Source organism: Phoenix dactylifera, chromosome 15, assembly GCF_009389715.1.
Source record: "Phoenix dactylifera cultivar Barhee BC4 chromosome 15, palm_55x_up_171113_PBpolish2nd_filt_p, whole genome shotgun sequence".
Lineage (NCBI taxonomy): Eukaryota > Viridiplantae > Streptophyta > Magnoliopsida > Arecales > Arecaceae > Phoenix > Phoenix dactylifera.
This window is the reverse complement of record NC_052406.1, coordinates 6,661,300-6,682,261: the sequence shown is the minus strand read 5'-3', so window position 1 is coordinate 6,682,261 and position 20,962 is coordinate 6,661,300. Positions and strand designations below refer to the sequence as shown.

At 37.3% G+C, this 20,962-nt stretch overlaps 1 protein-coding gene across 4 annotated transcripts; it reads right to left on the bottom strand.

Annotated features, from left to right (window-relative positions):
• Positions 1–1,088: 1,088 nt before the first annotated feature.
• Positions 1,089–20,893, bottom strand: LOC103707908 (LIN1-like protein). Of its 4 annotated transcripts, none has more exons than XM_008792619.4 (10): positions 20,675–20,893; positions 20,365–20,572; positions 20,032–20,157; positions 19,777–19,929; positions 17,654–17,783; positions 17,239–17,280; positions 10,580–10,927; positions 10,402–10,453; positions 5,699–5,776; positions 1,089–1,678 (listed from the first exon to the last, which is right to left on the bottom strand). In XM_008792619.4, the coding sequence occupies exons 1-10, from the start codon at positions 20,743–20,745 to the stop codon at positions 1,612–1,614; spliced, it is 1,275 nt and encodes a 424-aa protein (XP_008790841.1). In that variant the 5' UTR covers positions 20,746–20,893; the 3' UTR covers positions 1,089–1,611. The 4 variants fall into 4 exon arrangements, with proteins under 4 accessions (XP_008790841.1, XP_008790842.1, XP_026660768.1 ...); XM_008792620.4 differs by having other exon boundaries at positions 10,402–10,450; XM_026804967.2 differs by lacking the exon at positions 5,699–5,776.
• Between the last annotated feature and the right edge of the window lie 69 nt (positions 20,894–20,962).

Here is a 20,962-nt window from a genome sequence, read left to right as displayed (position 1 = left end):
CCAGACCCAAATTTTTTTGAGTTGGAACCAAATTATATATGGACTCAGTCCGTCCCAAATGACAAGGCAGGCTAAAAATTGTAGTCGTGAACTCGATCCAACCCGATCTTTTATTGGGCTGGATCTAAGTTTAAAATTTAGACCCGAACAAGAAACCGAATTGAGTCAAAATTACTCATAATCCAATTCGACCTGACCTATTTGCACCTGGCAGTGAACCTTTTTTTTGTTTAATAATTTAATAGAGTTGAAGGCTGATGTGTCATTTGGAGGTCTCTCTATTTCTTAAAAAATGATTTAACAGAATATCTCACAAAAGGATGTGATTTTTTTTTTCCGCCCAAAACCATTCAGCTTGGACCTCTGTGGCAATAGAGAATGGGAAACTATTGAAACATAAAATGGAACCCGCAGCCCGGAAACCACATTGGCAGGGACATCAGCAACTCCATTAGCTTGGCGGAAGATATAAGAAGATTTGATTTGAAGTCTGGATGGTCTGAAGTGCCAGGAAATCCTTTAGGTAAGGAGGATGAAGACGGTTATGCTTGGCCACCCAAGAGACCACAGTAGAGGAATTCTTGCTAAGCATTGTTCAGTGTGAATAGCAGCAGTCCAAGCCGGAGTGAGTTCAACATGGGGAACTGATGTAGTTTTAAGAGGCATGGTACCGGCAGAAAGCAATCTCCCTTTATGATCTGCCCACATCCCGCACCAGAGGAGTCTTTAACAGAGCCATCAAAATAGACTTTAAGCTGACCCTGGCGAGGGGGAACCCAATGGACATGGAGAGAGGAAATACAGGTACCAGAGGGTACCTGAGGATACCTGATTAAAATCCCAAACCCCGAGGCTGTTGAAGGCTTTGATCATATTCAATGGAATACCGTGACGGGTAAAATTCCCCAGCTAACATGATATCAGAGATCAATATCTGATTAGAAGTATAGTTTGAATTCTGAAATATCCCATGGCTGCCATCCTTCTGAACATGGCACAGGCTGCAGCATAACATTGTTTTGAGTCTCACCTGTTCAGCAAACATAGATTACGGCATTAAGATCTGCATAACTAAGGATTGAAAACCCTAGTAAAAACGCAATTTGGCTTTAGTTTGTTTTACAAAGATGGTAGATAGGTATAATTTATTTTTCGACAGGTAATTGGCTTCCAATGATTGAAAGGGAGTGGAGGCTCTCGGGCTAGACTGGTTGAACTCCAATATATTGCCACATCAATTGAATGAAATTCTGGAACAAAAGACTGGACCCCAGCAGACATTGCTCATCATAATTTTAGGGGCTTAGATGTAACTGACTACAACATTTACCCACAACAACAGTTGTTGCATTTGTAGCGGGCAGATAACAGTGACATGAAGCACACCAGTTCACAATGTTCCATCCGAAGAAAGCAGAACAAATCCACAAACCACAGGCTTCAGATTAGCTTTACATTAACTGTTTCTTTATACTCCTCTTACACACATCAGCAATGCATTTGGCTACAACTCTGAATGGTCCCATGCGTCAAACTTTTAGGAATGGATTTTTCCTTCCAGCTGTACTGTCAATGATAAGTCATAACTCTGATCTATCCTATGAAGACACCTTAATTTTCGACAGAGGCAACATTCTGGACCTCATTGTATGCACCAGTTTGCTCATCAAAAGAATACCTGCATGAAAAGTGGCCATTTATATTTAATCAGATACCATCCTCCATTCATGCACAAGTATTAATTCTATCTCGTTGTTACCAAGGTTTATACATGCATATAGTAGTAGTGCTTCTTGCATCAACAAAAAAGCTCCAAAATAATGGTGGAAAAACACGTTACCAGTGTAACCAACCTTCAAAATTATCAGAAACTAAAGCCAGAAATCTTATGTCGTAACCAAAAATATATCTTTAGTACATTCATACCTAACAGTCACCAGAATTCCTAGTCCCCTGCCACATAACAGTGCAACAACTAATATTGCTTCTCCTGCTTAGAACCCAACCCAAACATTGAAATAGTCATCTGACAAGTAGCAGAGAAAATGAGATTCTACACCCTCACCTTGGAAATTATCAGAAACTAAAGCTGGAAATCTAATGTTGTAAGTTGTAACCAAACACATATCTTCAGTATATTCATACTTATCAGGGACCAGAATTCCTAGTCCCCTATCACATAAGAGTGCAACAAGGAAAAGTAAAATTGCTTCTCCTGCTTACAAACCCAGCCGAAACAATGAAATGGTTATCTCACAAGCAGCAGAAGAAATGAGATTCTACACCTGAGGGTTCATAAATGCTACCATAGATTGGGCAAATGTTACAAAACCAGTCATCAAAATTATGCAAATCAACTGTAGAACATTTATCAAGAAAAATTCAATGGTAAAAGGATCACTATACCAACCTATTCAATATCAAGAACCTAGAGATCACTGCTTTCATAAAAAAGTAACACATACAAGGTACTCAACCCTCCCTGATAGTAGTGAAGTGTTATCTATGCTGCATACTACTTCCTCAATAAAAAAGACAAAAAATGAAAACAAAATATTTAATCAAACCAAACATTAGAAAAACCAAGCTTCCAATGTTTCCATCTGCAGAAAACTTATTGATAACACATTAGTAAAAGTTCACATTGTAAATACTTACACATTCATCCGTAATAAAAGAACTATCAAAAGAATGCCTTCCCACAACATGCCCTCACTCCAATGAAATAAATATACAATAACAACTACAGAGAGAGAGAGAGAATCTTCACTTCACATTACCAGGTTAGTCATTGACTTTGCCTTCATAGGTCTAAAAAAAGAAAACAAAGAAAGAAAGAAAGAACGAAAGAAAGAAAGAAAGAAAACACCAAAGTCTACTTTGTTCATCACATTTCTCAAATTCATAGAACTAATTGGCAGCTGTCAAACATATTCCTCACTTTGAAAACTCTAAAAAATAACCATAAATTATAAAATGAAACTCATCTGCTCTTGCAGCACAAAGCCCCTCCTTCCTTCCTTCGAAATTCTAAAGTAGAAAACTATCCACCACCACATCAAAACACCTGACCAGAATAGTCTGATCCCCCAATCAATACACAAAGTGAAACCATCATAAAGAAGAACATCTTTGGAAGGAGGATGATATGACCTTAAGTTTTACAAATTTACAAGCAAACTCTGCCATTATCATCTCTAGCTAATCATTGAGGTCAGACTTTTTGCTTCCACATTACTCCCAATACACACCATCATTTATACCACATTTTCCACTGATGGAAAGTACTCATCTTTGAATTGGAAACAGTGTCTTGACAATTTTCCTTCATGCAGGAATACATGCCCAACATGTTTTCACCTTAATGTACATTAACATCCCTACAATATTTATTTCCTCTAACTTTTATCCATCACAAGCCTCCTCTGGTAGACATGAGACCACCGGATGCAGCATTCTCTTGCTGACGAAAACAAATCAACCCCAAATTGGCAAACTATTTCTTTTTTCACTCAAAAAAGAAAAGGTTGACAATCTTCTTACCTTACACAAGATTGAATCTCCTACAATCGTTACAAGGCAACTTGTATAGCTCTTCCAAAGGATGTAAATCACATTAACCAAAACAGCAAAAACTCCTGATATCTTGTAACATCAATTCTTTGTAGGGGTTCCCAGAGGATAAGAAGCACCTTTAATTATTGAAAAGTTTTGTGTCTTGCCCTCATTTAAGAAATTCAATTATGTAAGGATCCATAAGAAGAGCAAGAAATGTTCCATATCAATGATAAGTATAACCGATTACCAGTACCACAAATATATTAGCTTCATTGCTGAAGACTATCTTGTATCCAGAGGGGCCTTAAGTTTTGGGGATGCCAAACATTTGGTTCTGGTAACAAAAGGTTATCAAAAAAAACATCTCCCTCTCAAAAAACCAAATACGATCAAGGAATGCAAGATTCAGGCACGTGACTAAAAATCATTTGAGATATACCTTCAGATCTGAACATGTTATAGGACAATAGTTTTAACAACATTCAATTCAAACCTAGAATCAAGTGTGGATTCTAATAAATATTTTTTCTCATTTAAATTTTGGATATGAAAATATGATAATAAAAATTAAAATATTCCCCTAATATCTGGTCGGATTTTCATAGAATATAGATATAGAACTAGTAATGACTTGAATTCAATTATGGAATTTAGATATAATTGGACTTCAGACCTAGACATTGGCCTCTGACCAAACGCTGATAATCCTACTTATCAGTTCCAAAATCACTTCTAAAATATGTTTTAGATCTATCAGCATGTATAATTCCATCTCTTTCCTCCACAACAGAATCTTCATTATGTGTTTCTAGATTTATCTGATTCAAACAACAGACACGTGAATTCTATGGTGGCAATTACATTAGAAACTGGATGTTCAGTAGCAACGTCTTTGCCTAGAAAATCCTACTTTACTATATGACGCTTGTTCCCTGCTCATTCTTTCACTCTATATTATTGTTTCAGTGATGAATATCCTCTCAGCTCTGAACATTTACTTCTTAAGCTTCATCCTTACCCTGAAACCTAGAATGTGATAGTTTAATCTTGGATATCTAGCAATATCCTGTACTCCACCACAATAGATAAAAATCGTATGTGCTACGAGTTCTAATCTCAAACCAGATGATGTGATCTAATGATGCACACTAGATATATATGGTACCCTGATGGAAGATGTGGTGCCTTCGGTGGAAAAGGATTCGGAGGCAATTCTTATGTTTATCGAGGGAAATTCACTGATAGTTTGGTTGGAAAAGTAAGTGCTGAGCAAAGAACACAGAATTTGGGAAGGGGAGTTTCACTTTTGAATTACTTGAGTTAGCAAGGGTGGATGTACGAAGGATTTGACCTAAAATCCGTACGGTCTGCCTTCTCCCTTAAGCACACGCACTCCTGCACACACAAAAAAAAAGGGTCTAAAGTACCTTTAATTTCTAAGAACATGGTAATTTTTGCAATCATAATATGTCAGATGCCCGCTAAAATGTTGAGGAAGATTCCGATGGCAATTTCAAACTTGTGGAGACCCAGGAAGTTAATGCAATTCCAGAGTCAAGGAAGTTTGCGATCATAAGTATGTTAGATACCTGCTAAAAAGTCAAGGAATTCCAATGGGAATGTCAAAACATTGAGGAGATCCAGGAAGTTAATGCGATCTCAAACTAATATGAAGTCTCAAAACAACTACACTTGCAAACGCACTCTACACATGTTCTGACATAACAACATATAATATCAGAACCATCATCAGCAATTCAGGATTCCAGTCAACCAGATCTATAGCATAAGTTGGTCAGGCAGCTATATGCCAAGGATTACTTAGTTAAAAGCTTATTCTTATGCCCAAGAACATCTGCAGCAGCCCCAATGGACTTCACCACTGCATCTTGTAGAATTCATCCAACTCATAGGCATCGGATACAGTTGAAACAACTGCAATCAATAATTCCTCTTCACTATTATTGCAAAGAAAGAGCTTGACTTTAATTTCCAACAAAATAAACAGCTAATATTTATTTCTCATACCCACATGCAATTGATAATCAATTTGAAAACTACCAAAGGCTAGCAAGCAAGGCTACTAGTGAACCCATAAAATAAGCCTGAAAAGATAAGATAAGAGGTGAAATATCATTACCATGTTCCTGATGCAGCACAGCAATACAGTCCTGATGCAGGGTCATAATAATAGCCCAAGCTGCTGCTATAGTAATAGCTGAGGTAAACAAGAACAGTAATTTTTTAATTCAGTCCAATAGCACCATGCTAACAGAAAATGTGTATCCATAACTACAAGCACAAGGTAAGAGGATTATTGCAAACACACGATACACTCACACACAACATGAAGTTGCAGCTTTTAAGATGTCAACCAGCATAACACGATGAAATAGTTCATAGTAACCCAAGAAACATAGCAGCTCTAAGATTCCTAGTAAACTGCATAAAATGTTGATTCTGCTAGCACAAGACCATGGTTTGAAACTACATAAAGAGATAATTAGTTAAAATAATTAATATCTTTCTCGACTCTAAGAACTGAACAGGTATAGACCAGCATTTCCTGGACACAGACAAGAATAGCATTCAGACACATCCAAGTGTCTGATTTGGTAAATAGGAAAAAGGAAACAATGTAAAACATTGGTAAAAGAATTTTCAGCAAAATTATATTCATTCAATATCTTTAAAATATTGTATAGTTGAAAACTATTAAAAATATTAAAAGATATAGTCCTTTTTTTTAAAAATAATACATTGTACAAGTATTTCATTCAAATTCCAAAATTAGCTCAAGAATACAAAAAAACATACAACTCGCAAAGTTATTCAACACTTACACCCTCAACCATATTTTAGAAACAACAAAAGCTTACCCTCCACATGATTATGGTTGGTCAAACTCACTGTCAGAAAGGGTAACTCTCTCTTGATCTCAAAGAATGTAACCAAAGAATTAGTTAAGTACCTAAGACTCTGACACAATGATTCAAGTACTTGTGCATACCAGTCCATACCAGTTATATTGGAAAATTTAACTCATTTTTTGTCGTGCCAATAAATGGAGAAATACCATGGTACAACAAAATCGTACTTCATAGTAAGGTGCCGATACTCTAAACCTTTCTTAGACATGTATCCAATTTATGCATATGTATTCAACACAAAATCTTCAAGGTGAATGCCAAGCGTTTATATAACAAGGGACGAGTAATGAAAGCCCAAAATGTGTGGATAAGTTGCTCCTAACATGCTCATGAAGCATGGAAATGGAAACAAGATATAAACAAAACATAATCAAAAAAAAAAAAAAACTCCTATATGGCAAATCTTAAAAAGATGGGACATAGATGAAGTCGTAACATGCATTCACATGTGCTTTTTCTTTTTCCTTCGTTCTTTTTAGAGAGGCAGAAGAGCTTCGTTTGACTGCCACTAATTCCCACTCAAGGCCCATAAATTGTTTGTCAAATTGTTACTCACTGGTTTGACTATATATATGCATTTGCGCTTGGTTTACACTTATCCTTGTTTTTACAAAGTCTAGAGTCTATAAATTAAAATTCTACTTAAACTAAAGATCAGTTGTAATATTTTTTGTTCTATGGGCCCTGGTCATTAAATTGCAGCCGAACAATATGTAGGCAATTAGTTTCTCACAAGGTTCATTGAACCAGTATCATGACCCGCACCCGTCGGCGACCTGTACGGTATGGTACAGGTCCGCATCGTGCCGTGCCGGAGTGTGCTGAAACAGGGAGGGAGAGAGAGTGGGAGGGTGTGAACAAGGAGAGAGAGCAAGAGACTCACTAGATGAGGGCTTCAACAGGGATGAGTAACAAGGGCTTACATGGAGAGGAGGAGAGGGAGAAGGAGAGGAAGGGAGGGATGGAAGGAGGAAGGGATTATACTCTAGCCCTAGCGGAGCAAGAGAAAGGGGGGGAGACTTACCGGTGACGGTCAACGGGGGACGGGGGGCGGGGGGCGGATGGGATGAGCAGCGTTCGATGGTATCGATACCATCAAAAGCAATGTTCAAGGAGCTAGCAAACAAGAGAGAGAGCCTTAAAGGCCTTGAAATATGACAACTTGTGCAGCTTATTAGACGTTCTCTAATAGTAATATCCCAACATTGATCATATATAGACACATATACATAAATCTATATCTACATATATATATATATATATATAGAGAGAGAGAGAGAGAGATATACACATACATCCATATATATACATATACACACAATTTATATATATACATAAATATACATATATACGTATCTAGACACATATATATAAATATAGATTCGGTCAATCTTGATCGGACAATAGGGGTCCGACACCAAGGATCCAAGTCACTAGATGTGATTTACTACCTTTAACTACTTAAAAATCATGTGATTTAGAGACCATTGGCCTATGCATCGAGTGGTTAAAAAATATGTATTATTTCATGGTATTTGAATTATTATTTTTTACCGCTCGGTGCATAGGCCAGGGCTCTCCAAATCACATGATTTCTGATAGATGTAGTAGGTCTCATTCAACAGCTCAAATCATCGATGTGGAACTCTGTCATTCAATCAGAACTAACCAGATTTGACTTCAAATGCTGTTGACCGGATTCTAGTCCACCTCTCTCTCTCTCTCTCTCTCTCTCTCTCTCTCTCTCTCTCTATATATATATATATATATATATATATATATATATACACACACATATATATGCATATATATATATATATACATATATATGCATATATGCATGTATGCATGTATGTATATGTATATGGATATATATATGTATATGTATAAACATATATGTATGTATGTAAACCATGTTGCATATGACAAACATAAACTTCTGTACAACTTATTAGACATTCTCTAATAGCAATTCATGACAGCTAGGATCACATGAGCATATCTCTAATTTATTCATCAAGAAAGAAACCATCATTTCATACCAAAAGTTCAAACTTACAAAGATGCAGGAAGAAATGATGCAAACATGTTAAGATGTTTAGATCACCCATCCTACTCATAGTACTATTTTTTTAAATATAGAAACATAGAAAATGTATCCAGCATATAATTCATGGAATCTGAGGTGTATTTACGTATGATACGTGGATACTTCCATTAGGGGTGTAATTGAGCAGAGTTTGATCGAGCCTGGGTCTAATCAAGATTGGGGTGAAATTAATTTTGAGCTAGAAAGCTGAGACCAAGTTCAATTTGTTTACCACTATTTCGAGCCCAATTCGAGCTTAATTTCGAATTGAGCCAAAGAAAAGCCTAATTGATCAGCTTGAAAATCCTAAAATCGAATCAGAAATCAATTCAAGCTTGAACTAAGCTTGGCCTGGACTAGAAGCTTGATTTTGACGATGCCTATCTTCTTCTTGGAAGTACTTCCCTCGTTATACAATGGCTCCCCATTCAAGGCTGAATTAAAGCTTAATTCAATCTTGGTTCAAATCTGAATAACATTTAATAATAAAAATGAATTAAATGTTCAAGCTTGAAATGACTAATATTGTAGACCATTGGACCCAAGATCCAACAACCACTATACACATACACAACCGTTCAAGCTCGAATTAAAGCTTGATTCAAGCTCGGTTCAAATCTAAATTAACATTTGATGGATTTCAAAATTAAATAAACACTCAAGCTTGAAATGACCCTAATATTGTAGGCCTTTGGACCTAAAATCCAATGACCACTAAATACATATATTTCAAGTCCACATAAGCTAGACCTATTCAGCCAGAGTCTCTTCTGGCTCGGCTTGAAATTCATTTTAAGCCAAGATGCTGGTTCAAGCTTGGTTTATGTAGCTTCAAGCTGAGCCTGAACTAAGCTTTTTCCAAGCTGAGCCCGAGCCAAGCTTGACCTATTCAGATCACTTGTTACCCATATCTCCTCAAAGGCGCTATTAGAGCTTTAGAGTAACACATGTTTTTCATAAATTGATCCTAAGATCCATGGTCCCAACCAAATGCTCGTCAAAGGAAACCTTACAACCATCTCTACTTGCAGCAGGTCATAGAAGTTTTTTCAAAAGAACATTAGATTGATTTTCTTCAAAATATTACAAATGCAATGCAGTGAGCTTCTTAAAATTCAGTCAACATAAGTCCATTTGTGACAACCAAGTACATAAATTAAAAGGCTATCCCATTAAAGTGTACGTATTCAGATAAGATGCTCTTCAATAGAATATACGCATGAGACTCATATTCAAATGTCAGAGCATAAAAATTTCTTCAGATATGTTTTAGATTCCAAATTCTCAGTTAGTATTTTTCTAGAATCATGCATAATAAAGAATGTTCAAATACAGCTACGCATGAGGATGTTAGTCTGATTCAATCAATGGAGAAAACATTTGTTAGGGATGAAACAATGCTTCTTGCAACAATTAACTTGACATCACCTCAGCACGTGATAAGTAGCATGGCCATTCATATTCTATATTTGAATAAAACAACTTTGTCATGAATGTAAAACAACCTTTGGGAGGTGGACTTTGCCTTTCGCTTAGCCAATTCTAATGGCCCTTCATACATTATATATTTCTTCTTTTCAATTGTCAGGATCCAACAGTAATCTTCTGCATTCTTTAATTTTAGTCTTCTACATTACAGTGATTTCCAGACAGAGGTATTTCTATTTAATCATGAGAGTATTACCTGCATTCTTTAAACTGTAACTTCTACATTATACTGATTGCTACACAAAAGTATCTTTTATTGAATCAACAGAACATACTTAGTAATAAAATTTGAATTAAGAATGCCATAAGAGAACAGTGGATGGATCAATTACTCACCCAGATGATGGATCATATACATAATCTGACCTCAGTCCTCCATCAGCAGCTTCTACAGAATCAGACAAAATTCAATTAAGAATCATCCAATGGAAATTAACTGTTTTACTCAAAGTAGATGAAAGCCAGACAAGAAATTATCAGTAACCAGTTTAACTCCTTCTTGGCAAGAAATTACCTGCAGAATCTAAGTCATTTGAATCTAAGCTTCCGGAAGTGGGTTGAAGAACTGGTTCAGAAGTAGAACCTGAACCCACAGCACTGCCATCAAACCGAAGATTTTCATCACCATTCTCATCATCGTCCGCAAACATGTCAAATTTGTCACCGGCATCATTAGATGAGACTAGTAGAGTAGAGGCATTTGCTTCAGAAGGACCAGGCTCCATGTCCCATATCAAAGAATTGTGTGTTGCATGTCCCATACCATCCGAAAAAATATCTTCCCTGTTCTTGGCATCAGAATTTCCAATATCTGCGCTTTCTAAAGTACCATTCTTTGCACGAGCTACGCGCTCATATCCTTCTGAAGCAAGAGAAATGAAGGCACAGTTGCAACAAAAGACGAGAACAATGCATCTTCTAACAATGAAAAAGCCTCCTGTTTAGCCCTAATGCTTATGTAAGGCAACACCCCTTGGGATATTCATCATAAAAATCACCAAGGATACAACATGGCCAAGCCAGTGATCTGAACTACAACTTTTCAAAGATTCCAAGAAGAATAGCCATCTAACATGGTCAGGACTACATCATTAACAAATGCATAAAAAGTAATAGAACTGACTATAAATGATACTGACGGAAACTAAAGATACCAGCAAATGAAGAGAATCAAATTACAACAAATAATGATAAACCTGAAAGTATCATTTAATCTTAACAATATAACTCATGTTTTTGGTAAAGTTCTATAAGTGTGACACATCACAAAGGATCTGCCACAGAAGAGGCATGAATACTGCAACACACGGAATAAACTATCAGCAAATCAATCAATCACAATTTGTCTTAGTAAGTTCTGTACGTAACTAACCTTCTCTCATATAGATTTCTCATAAGCTACAATGAGTTAGTAACATAGTTTCCGAACGTGTTTCATATGCAAAAGAATTTCTCTTGAAGACTGTTGGGAAAACAGTTAGATTTTTTAAAAAGATGATAAAATAAGCATCACACGGATAGCATCCCCAATAGTTACCTATTAGTTTTCTCATGACTTTTGAGCATTACCATATGCCTTTGTCATGAATTTTACTTTAGCATTACTCATTTCCCGATTTGGACACTTGTTTCGTGCTACCCATTTGCACAGTGTTTCCCAAGTTGTTTGAGAAGGTAGCATTAATGACCAGAGCTACCAGTAACATTCTCAGCCAAGTATTGTAGTTGCCGAAATTTTGCATATGCAACAAAATGAACTATTTATTATTTTATTTGGAAGGAACAGTTGAAGTACTTACCTTTTAGAAAAGTCATAAACTCATTCAGAACAATGATTGATTGTTACGAACAGGGTAAGAAAGCAGCATGCTTCTAACGTGACATTTGTTCAGTGCTGGAGCATCATAGTCGCAATGTTGCAATGATAGCACCAATCTAAACTACAATATAGGAGTAGTATCGATGAAGAGGATCCATAGACTACTCTTTATTAGCCATGTCCCATTATCGATCTAGCAAAGGAAGCACATACTCAGGAAGAAGGAATCAAAATTCCTTTGATGATAAAGTTTGGATTTGACAAAAAATTAGACACTTTGGAAGGCAATGAGCAAAGGCACATGAAGTCAAACAGCAGGAACAGTTCAGGATTGGACAGAGAGGAAGACTAGCTTTACATTAAGACACGGAGCATGATAAAGGACATGGGAGGGGGAAAATACTGTGTAACATAATGAAGGTTGTGCCATAGAAGCCTTAGTGATCCAGTGAGACAATACTATTTAGAATTCTCTTAAGGAACTTATGCTATTTACCTGGCATTCAAGTAACTAAATACTCTTGAGACTTGAAGCATGATAAGACTGGGGCTCATGGTGGAAACTATTTTTATTGTTTAGTAAGGCTTTTGACGTACATTAGAAAGGAAGGCCTCTACCACTTAAAATGAATGGCATGGATAATGAATTTTAGGAGTGCAAAAATCATCGTACCAGCTCAAGAGTAAGAGAGTTATTAATGTTGCAAGGAACCAAGATAAATTGGTAGCGATGGGTGATTAGGAGTTTAGCAAGGACATTTAGTAGATGATTGTAAAAACAGCCTGACATCCTCGAGCCATTAGCAGAATTATGCAGTTAAATAAGCTACTAAATAGTTAAACAGTAAGAAAACCATATTCACATTAAAAATTAAATTTTGTGCAAGAAATACTAGATGGATGAAGGTCTCATCTTTACCAAGCCATTAGAGTCTCTTTGTGGTTCTATCATAGACCTACGCTCCAATCCCCCTTCGGCAAGGTTTGAAGAGTTTAGGTTATTTGGGCGAGGGATACTCCCAGTTATGTAGCCCATTGCCTATGCCCAAGGGTTCAAGAGAATATTAAACCTTTCGGACCAGAGTTGTGAAAAGGATAAAGGTGACATCTTGATGATAATAAGAAATGGAAGAAGGTTTTCAACCTACTCTTAGGACTTAGAATTTTCTGGTTATTGGTTTTTTTTGGTCTTGCAATATTTGTCGGTTATTGGCTTTTATTGGTCTTCCAATATCAAGTAGTGCGACATAGGGCTTAGAATTTTTTCATCAAATATAATCAGGTTTACTCTTATTTATTAACAGGTGAGAAGAAAGAAAAGTAGAAGATTATAGAGTACAAAGGGAAAAATAAGATAAAATAAGAACTAAAGAAAGAATTAGAGATTAGGACAAGAAATCCAAACCTCGCCTTTTTTTCCCTCCTTCCTCAATTAAAATAAATCAAAAATCTTCACAGTTCAACATTCCACATGGATTCTATTTATACAGATAACTCCCTTCTTATCTATGATGTCTCAGGATTTTCTCAATATAATTTTTCCCCGGAATAGACCTCTAATCAACCTGAAACTCCATCATATCCAAGGCTTTTCAAATAATAACCAAATAAATGCAAGAAAAAAACTATTATTCGGGAGACCAAAGAAGAATAAAAACCACTTACACATCTCCTAAAACCTCTCCTTAAAGACTTAAGAGCTAGAGAGCAACTAAGATACTTATGTTACATCGATGTTTTGAGCTGCTAGATGAGACCCCAAAGTAACCCAATTGCTTGCCACTTCTGAAAGCTGAGCCCATTATTGATTTCAACAAGAATTCTAGTGCTTCTGGAGTTTATTCTAGCACCCACTGCATTCTCCCTTAAACCTTAGAAGCTGATCTTCAGCTATTGCTGTATCACATACCTATGGAAAGCCATTCTTCTCAGCAATTAAGTGGTTATTTTAGTGTGTATGAATGATAAATTTTCAGTTATCCATGCCCTAAAAGAATAGGCATCAAACAAATAACTATCAGGTGTGTTGCATAGAGCATCAGATCCTATGCGTATTCCAGTAAATTGAAAGCTTACCATGTATCACACACATTAGCATTACAACTTTATCACTATTTTGTACATCAAACAATTTTGAGGGTGGGCCATGGTGCAATGCTAAGGTTTGCTCCATTGTGACCTTTGTGGTATCACAAGTACAAAACATGGAACAACCTCTTCACAGGCGGAGATAAGAATGCATACATCTGACCCTCCCTAGACCCAACAGTGATGGGAGCCCCCTAGGATGCCCTTTTTCTGTACATCAAACAATTAAAAAGAGTGAACTGCCATTAGATGTAAAAGCAAATATTGCTTAGACAACCCAACACAACTTGGGCATTTAACCAACCATTATTCAATAATATTCAGGAACATAGTTAATTGATTTTTTTTTTACCAAAAGGATAGGTAGGGTTTGTTGGCTTTTAGCATCGAGAATTATTTTCAAATTCCTAAAGAACATAATTTAGAGATCTCTCATTGATTAGAAGCAAATTTACTATTTAAAAATCTGGGGCCCTAGCTTGACAAAGCTTGACTATTATGCCATAACAACAATTAGAAGCCAACCCTAGTGCCAACTTAGCCCTCTCTTAATTTTCTAGGAATTTATCCAAAGGTTATCGTCCTTTCTCTTTGTGATAGCCTGATTCGGGCCTGGTCCACTTGTCCAGCCCAGCCCAAAGTTGGCCCAGCCCAAGACCCCAGGACAAAAAAAGGCAACAAATTGGAACAGGTGATCGCGATCCCTTGCCCGAACGGCCACCATTAAGGTGCAGCAGGGGAAGTTGAAGCCGGCACGAAACCCTCAGGGCTAGTACTAACGACTAGCGACCGTTAGAGGTTGTTGCAACCGGTGCATGCCCGACCGTTGCCATCATTCAACCGAGCTCATCCCCTCTCCTGCGGCTTCTATATAAGCCCCTCCCCTTTGATTGATCCCTCACCACTCACCTCCTTCCTCTTTGGTGACCGGCGTGCCACCTCGAACAAGCACCGCCACCTGAAGCCCTCCATTCTCCCTCTAGTTCGGGTACCCTATTTGGAGAACCATTCCTCCTCTCGCCTGGTTCCGCCGAAAAATGCCACGCTGACCGTGAGTCGCCATCCGCGTCCCTCGCCAATGAGTCCCCATCCTCCGTCAAAGCTCCCTCGGGTTGTGTGGGCTGCCACTGATGTAGCTGCAAGGCGATGCCCCTTTTCTTGTTTTGGTCAAGCATAGCCATCGCTGCTTGCTCTCCGTTGCTGCCGCCACCTCCGGCTACCACCCGTTGGATCTCCACCACAACAGCCACCATGAACCACCCTCTCATCCTTCCCCCGATTACCACGAAAAGAAAAAAAGGAAAGAGGAAGAAGAAGAAGAGGAGAGAGAAAACCCATCCCTCTCTTTCTCTCTCTCTCTTGTTTCTTCTCTCTTCTCTCTTTAATCTTCCTATTTCTCTCTCTAAAAAACTGGAACCCCAGTAAGAGAGGTCCCATCCTTGGTTCAACCTTTCTCTCTCTACTTGATTTGTAGATTCTAAACCGATTTACCCAGTCAGCCAGTCCATTTCGGATTACTTAGGGCTTTTTAATTTGTACTTGGATTTTCAAATAGTGAGTAAAAAGTAATTGATTCTTCTTAAACAATTTTGACAGGTACAGCAGATTTGCCCAACTGAACCTAGTAATTTTTGGGCGAATAGAGGTAAGTGACCCTGGCACAAACCTTATTAATTTCAAATTATCGATCAGTTTTAAGTATGAAATTATGAATTATATTTGACATAATTGATCCTGCATTTTCTTAAAAAGAATTTAGGATCAAGTATATAATTGTAAAGGTTCCATGTTTTTGGCCAAATAGCATCGTTATTGAATACTTTATTGTAAATGCTTTACGTATAAATTATGATTAAGAAAAATTGCATGTTACTATGAAAATGATATATATGGCATTGATTATGCATTTTAAACTTTTGCGATGCCATTTAGCACTTCCAAACTATTTATAAAGGTATGATTTATGAAAAATATGAAATATTTTACGAGCTCTTAAATAGTTACGACTGCCACTAATAATGGAGACCAATCGACACCCTGGAGTTAACATCCAATAAAAATGGCTTTCTGCCAACGAGTTAAAGTTAGTAATGAATACGAACTATAATAACTTGTCGACTACGAAGATGGCCCTATCACGGGTTATAGTGACCGTAGAGCGAAAAATCTGTGAGCACTGTTTTAATTAAAAGTATGGATAAATAGCAAATATTTGACGATTATGAATATTTTAAATTGCACTTTCAGCTTTACAAACTTGAATGATTTGTGCATACATGATTGGTTTGCTACGACACAGTTTGTTATTTTGTTTATGAAATATTTTATTTTACAGTCTAAGTTTACTTTCCAAATGATACATTGAACCATGTAAAAACTTATGCTTGATCTGGTAAGGTGGTGCATTGTTACTTACTGAGCCTCAAAGCTTATTTGTCTCTTTATTTTTTTTTAAGATAATTAAGGTTGCTAGGAGCGGAGAAGAATAAACGAAGGATGAAAGAAATAAGCTTGAAGCATAGTTGCAAGCTATCAATGAATATAGTTATGACTATAAAGTTTGGGTTATATAGTCTTGAATATTCAAATGTTGGATTTAGATACGTTGTACCCGCTTCTCTTTGTTTAGCAAATGGAATTGGACTAATTTTATTATTCAATATTTTTTTATGAAGAATTTTTTTATTGGGGGCTTTTCACAAATAATCACAAATTAATTAATATGTATAGAAAAATTGTAAGTTCACAACTTGACAGTTCAAAAAAAAAAAAAAAATCCTTAAAGAACTCACCTTTCCAAACCAAAGTTGTTTTGTGAGGTCATCTCCTTAAATAAGTTTTATGTACCAAGATCTGATAACCTAATGACAGGATTCTACCCTCTCTTACCTTCTTTTCTCTTGTTATTGTTGAGTTCGAAGTACTGACAAAGATGTAAAGCTGGCATAACAACAGTGAACTCATGTAGAAAGACAGGTTTAAATGAAACATTGCAAGACATATTGGTAGCACACAATAGCCAGCCAAAGTCTTGATCAAACCTGCATTGAGAACCTTGATGCATCAAGAGCCCATTATTGAGGTAAGAAGTTCAAGAAGTGAATGAAGAATAATATGGATTCAAAAAACAATACAAAGATGATAAAATCAAGATAACAACAACAACAATAAACTATGTTTAAACAAACTTTACATATCCTGTAGAATTTCCAAAAGAATATCTATTGGTCAGGTGCTTCAAGGAATAAAATAAACAACAAACTAACCTGCCTCCCGCTCGAAAGTTTCACGTTCCTCATGGTAAGCATCTACAAAAACAGCAACGTGTTTACAAAGTTGAGTGTATGATGGATTTACAGAGTAGCAGAATATAAAATCCAAAACTATTTGAAGCTATTCAGAGGTAGATCTCTGAACTGAGAAATTGACCAAGAACAAGAAATGGTGGGGGGAAAAAAAGAAACCTAATATAATAGAAAATAATCTTATGGCCAAACATATATAGGTACTCATGTATGGCTTGTAGAACACAAGGTTAAGAATCAAGGCCACTACATAACTGTAAGGACCCCAACAACATTAGAAAAACAAAACTCAGTTTAAGTGCAAATGGTTGATCAGTCTACCAGTTCATAATGTTTAAAACTTTGAAAATTGTTAAGGCACAAGTACACACTTAACTGTATTCACCATTCTCCATAAGTTTCATGGCATATTCAGTGAGTTGATCAAACATATGTTTTGCGTCTAATGACATCTTTCCTCTGTTGTCACTGGAAGTGCCTTTAAGCCTTTTTAAAGCTTGTATGATCTAGTTAGCAAAAGAAAACAGGAGCAAAATCAGTTTCAATACATAACCAGCTTGTTACTGGAACGTACTGCAAGCTAGTTCATGCACGAAGAACTCAATTATTTGTACATCAATCTAGAAGATCTTCTAGCCTTGCAGAATCTCACACTTATGTTAATTTACAATTTACAGGTAATATACACCATTAGCGCTCCTAAATAGAACCAGTCAACTTATGAGTGACAAGTGAAAAATGCAAACATTATCACAGAAGTACAAAACTGCAACCCAGAAACTAACATATTTTCTGAACCAAATTCCAATATGCATCCAACTCACAATAAAATGAAATGCATTAACCTCTGCAAATTTAAAACCAAAAAAGAACAAAAAATGATGCTTCATTACCTCAAACACATTACCTGACCCCAAAAAAGTTGATTTAGAATGATACAGTCTGACATAGCATTAAGCAAGGATTTACTATTTAGGTATCAGGCATACGTGCTGGTCTGGCTAGAAACTGGTACATGATGTCGATACGTCCTGGTTTTGGTGAACCAAGTGCAAACCACCCACATCGCAATGGATCAGAGTGGAACCGTCTCTGCCCTGAGCTGAGCTGGACACACTAAAAAGGGTTTTTTTTTGTTTTTTCACTATTATGAGGTAGAAGTTGGGAGAGAGAGAGAGGGAGGGGGGGGGGGGGGGGGAAGCAGGGTGTTTCCACACTTGAAGATTTGCACATCTAAAGTTCAGATTACCAGAAAATCAATGAGGTAAGCCTAGAATATTGTTTCTAGCTAGGTAATACCTTCTCCAGTCAGTTTTTTAGTAACTGTTGCAAACATTTGACCTTAAAATAGGAGGAATTTCGAATTGTTGAGTAAGGATCATCTTTTAGGTTCATTTCTTTGGTATTTTTCATTGGTTTACCATTTCACAATAAATTAATCATATCTAAATTGCTGGTGCACAAATAGAGTTGTTTGAAATAATTTCTTATGATAAGTTATGTGAAATGATGTATTACACAACAAAACACATTTCCAACGACAATGGAAGAGCACACATATAGTAGCATAATATGAGCATTTAAATTAATAAAACTTACCACATTTTGTATAAACTCAGCATTAAAACAGTGAAAGAATAAAAAGAGGAACAAAAAAATTGGAGAGAAAATTTAATGGTAGCAAAACTTGGCATGACATAAAAACCCGACCCACTCGGCCCTATTTAGGGCAGGTTTGGGTCAAGAATTTTTTCCTAGAGTCAAGTATGGGTCAAATTTTTTGACCGAACCTTAAATGGGTTGGGTAGGGGCGAGAGATTTGACTCAACTCGGACAATGAGGGTAGGGTTCTATTTGGTTCAAAATAATTTAGATCAAGCTGATTCATGATCTTAGATAAGAAATTTTTGAGTAGTTGGTCTTTTCTTGATGCTAGTTATTTAAATCATTTTAAAAATTTGCCTGTAAAAATTGTAAGGACTGGATTTAATAAACTAGGTTATGTCTATGAGGAATTAAGCCTTACAAAATCTATTAGGTTAAGGTCAAATAGGTGACTCGAAATGACCCATGGGTGAGTATAGGCCAAAGGATATGGGTCAACACCTCTTGACGTGATGTTGGTTAGGGTCGTGTGTTGGTCAAGATTTTGTAAGTTGTTATCCTTGCTTGACCCAGCTCAAACCCAACCCAATCCATTGCCACCCTTAGGAAAAATAGCCCTACTAAGGTTACTAGCAAGGCACCAAGCAATATATATTGTTAATGTAGTACTACCAGCCAGCAACAGATACAGCCTTATACCTCAAGATTTGAAAACACTGCATTAACCTTTATGCTAACAATACAAGCTGTTAAAGTATAACCAATAAGCAAAACCGCATCCAAACCAGCTGCTGCTACAGTAGTAGTAGGAGCAGAAGTAGGAGGAGCAGTAGGAGGAGAAGGAGGAGGAGGAGGAGGAGCATTAGACTAAGATTGAAGATCAACAATAATTACCGTTTCTCCTGGCTGAAGTAAATTTGCAATATTCCTCTTTATCTTTCCTATATCCTCTGAAGAAAGGTCCTGATAGTCTTCTTCTGCACTTACTTTCTCCTGATGTTTTTTTGCGAATCTCGTATCAACTTCAACATTATCCAGCCACGCATCCTGGATCAATAAATACCAACAATTTGTCGCGATGTGAATGGAAGCATAAAAACAATCTGTCACAATGGATGCATAAACATAATAACAATAAAAATCAAGCACCTTAATATCATGCTGACTTGCATATTCAACAAAATTTCCATTTTCGTCAAAGTATCCCTCTTCTCTTTCTTGCTTCAAATTAAATGGTTCTATTCGAATACCATCCTCTTCAAAATTAGCATCATCCTGTGTCAAAATTAATTCCTTTGTATCAGCTAACCCTTGCCCATGAACTGGTGGGACTGAAAACAAAAAACTCCCAACTTCAAGCAAAAGAATTATAACTTGGAATTTGGAAACATAAATTTCTCCAAAATTATGACCCTAAAAACAGAAAATCGAGAGTCAATACAAACAAAAATCTAACAACTAGGGATCGAAGGGTCAACTGACCTCATAGTGAACCTCGGCAGAGGATATGTCCACCTGGTCCCGGAACAGCTCCTCCTCTCTCAACTGGCTTCGGCGCTTGGCACGCTCCTTAGCGGCGAGCTGGGCGTCAAACCTCGGCTGGAAGTCCTCCTCGTCTCCATCACCGCCGAACGAGAGCTCGTTGCCCTTCTTCGCCTTCTTCGCCTTCGGAAACCTAGCCCTCCTCTGCCTGCAGCGCGGCCAAGATAGCAGGATGAGATAAAGAAACCCTAGAGCTTCGCGAGAGAGACAGAGAGATTTTGCTGGGTATGAAAGAAGGAAGGGAAGTTACAGCGGGGACGGGTCGGAATCGTCGTCGGGAAGCGGACGCTTGGGGCGAGAACTTTGGCCCTTCCCTTCCATCGACTCGGCGGGACGGTCGGTCGGTGGGTCGGTCGGGCGGAGCACCAGATTATATTATGCAGTCGTCTAGCGCTGGCACCTGCGATGCACACGTGATTCCCAGCACGGTTCGGATCAGACGGTACGAGCCCTTCGCACGTGCAATGAACGTGGGAGATGAAAGTATGAGCGGCTCATTTCTATCAAATCTCTTTTTTTTTTTTTTACGATCTGCGCG

Bases quoted from the DNA above. Each gene is read 5' to 3' on its own strand.
- LOC103707908 (XM_008792619.4), bottom strand. From the start codon at position 20,745: ATGGAAGGGAAGGGCCAAAGTTCTCGCCCCAAGCGTCCGCTTCCCGAC. The intron at 17,784-19,776 runs GTAATTATTGTT...TTTGCTAACTAG, and splicing joins TACTTCAGCCAGGAGAAACG to ATCATACAAGCTTTAAAAAG. The intron at 10,454-10,579 runs GTAATTTCTTGC...CTGATTCTGTAG, and splicing joins AAATGACTTAGATTCTGCAG to AAGCTGCTGATGGAGGACTG.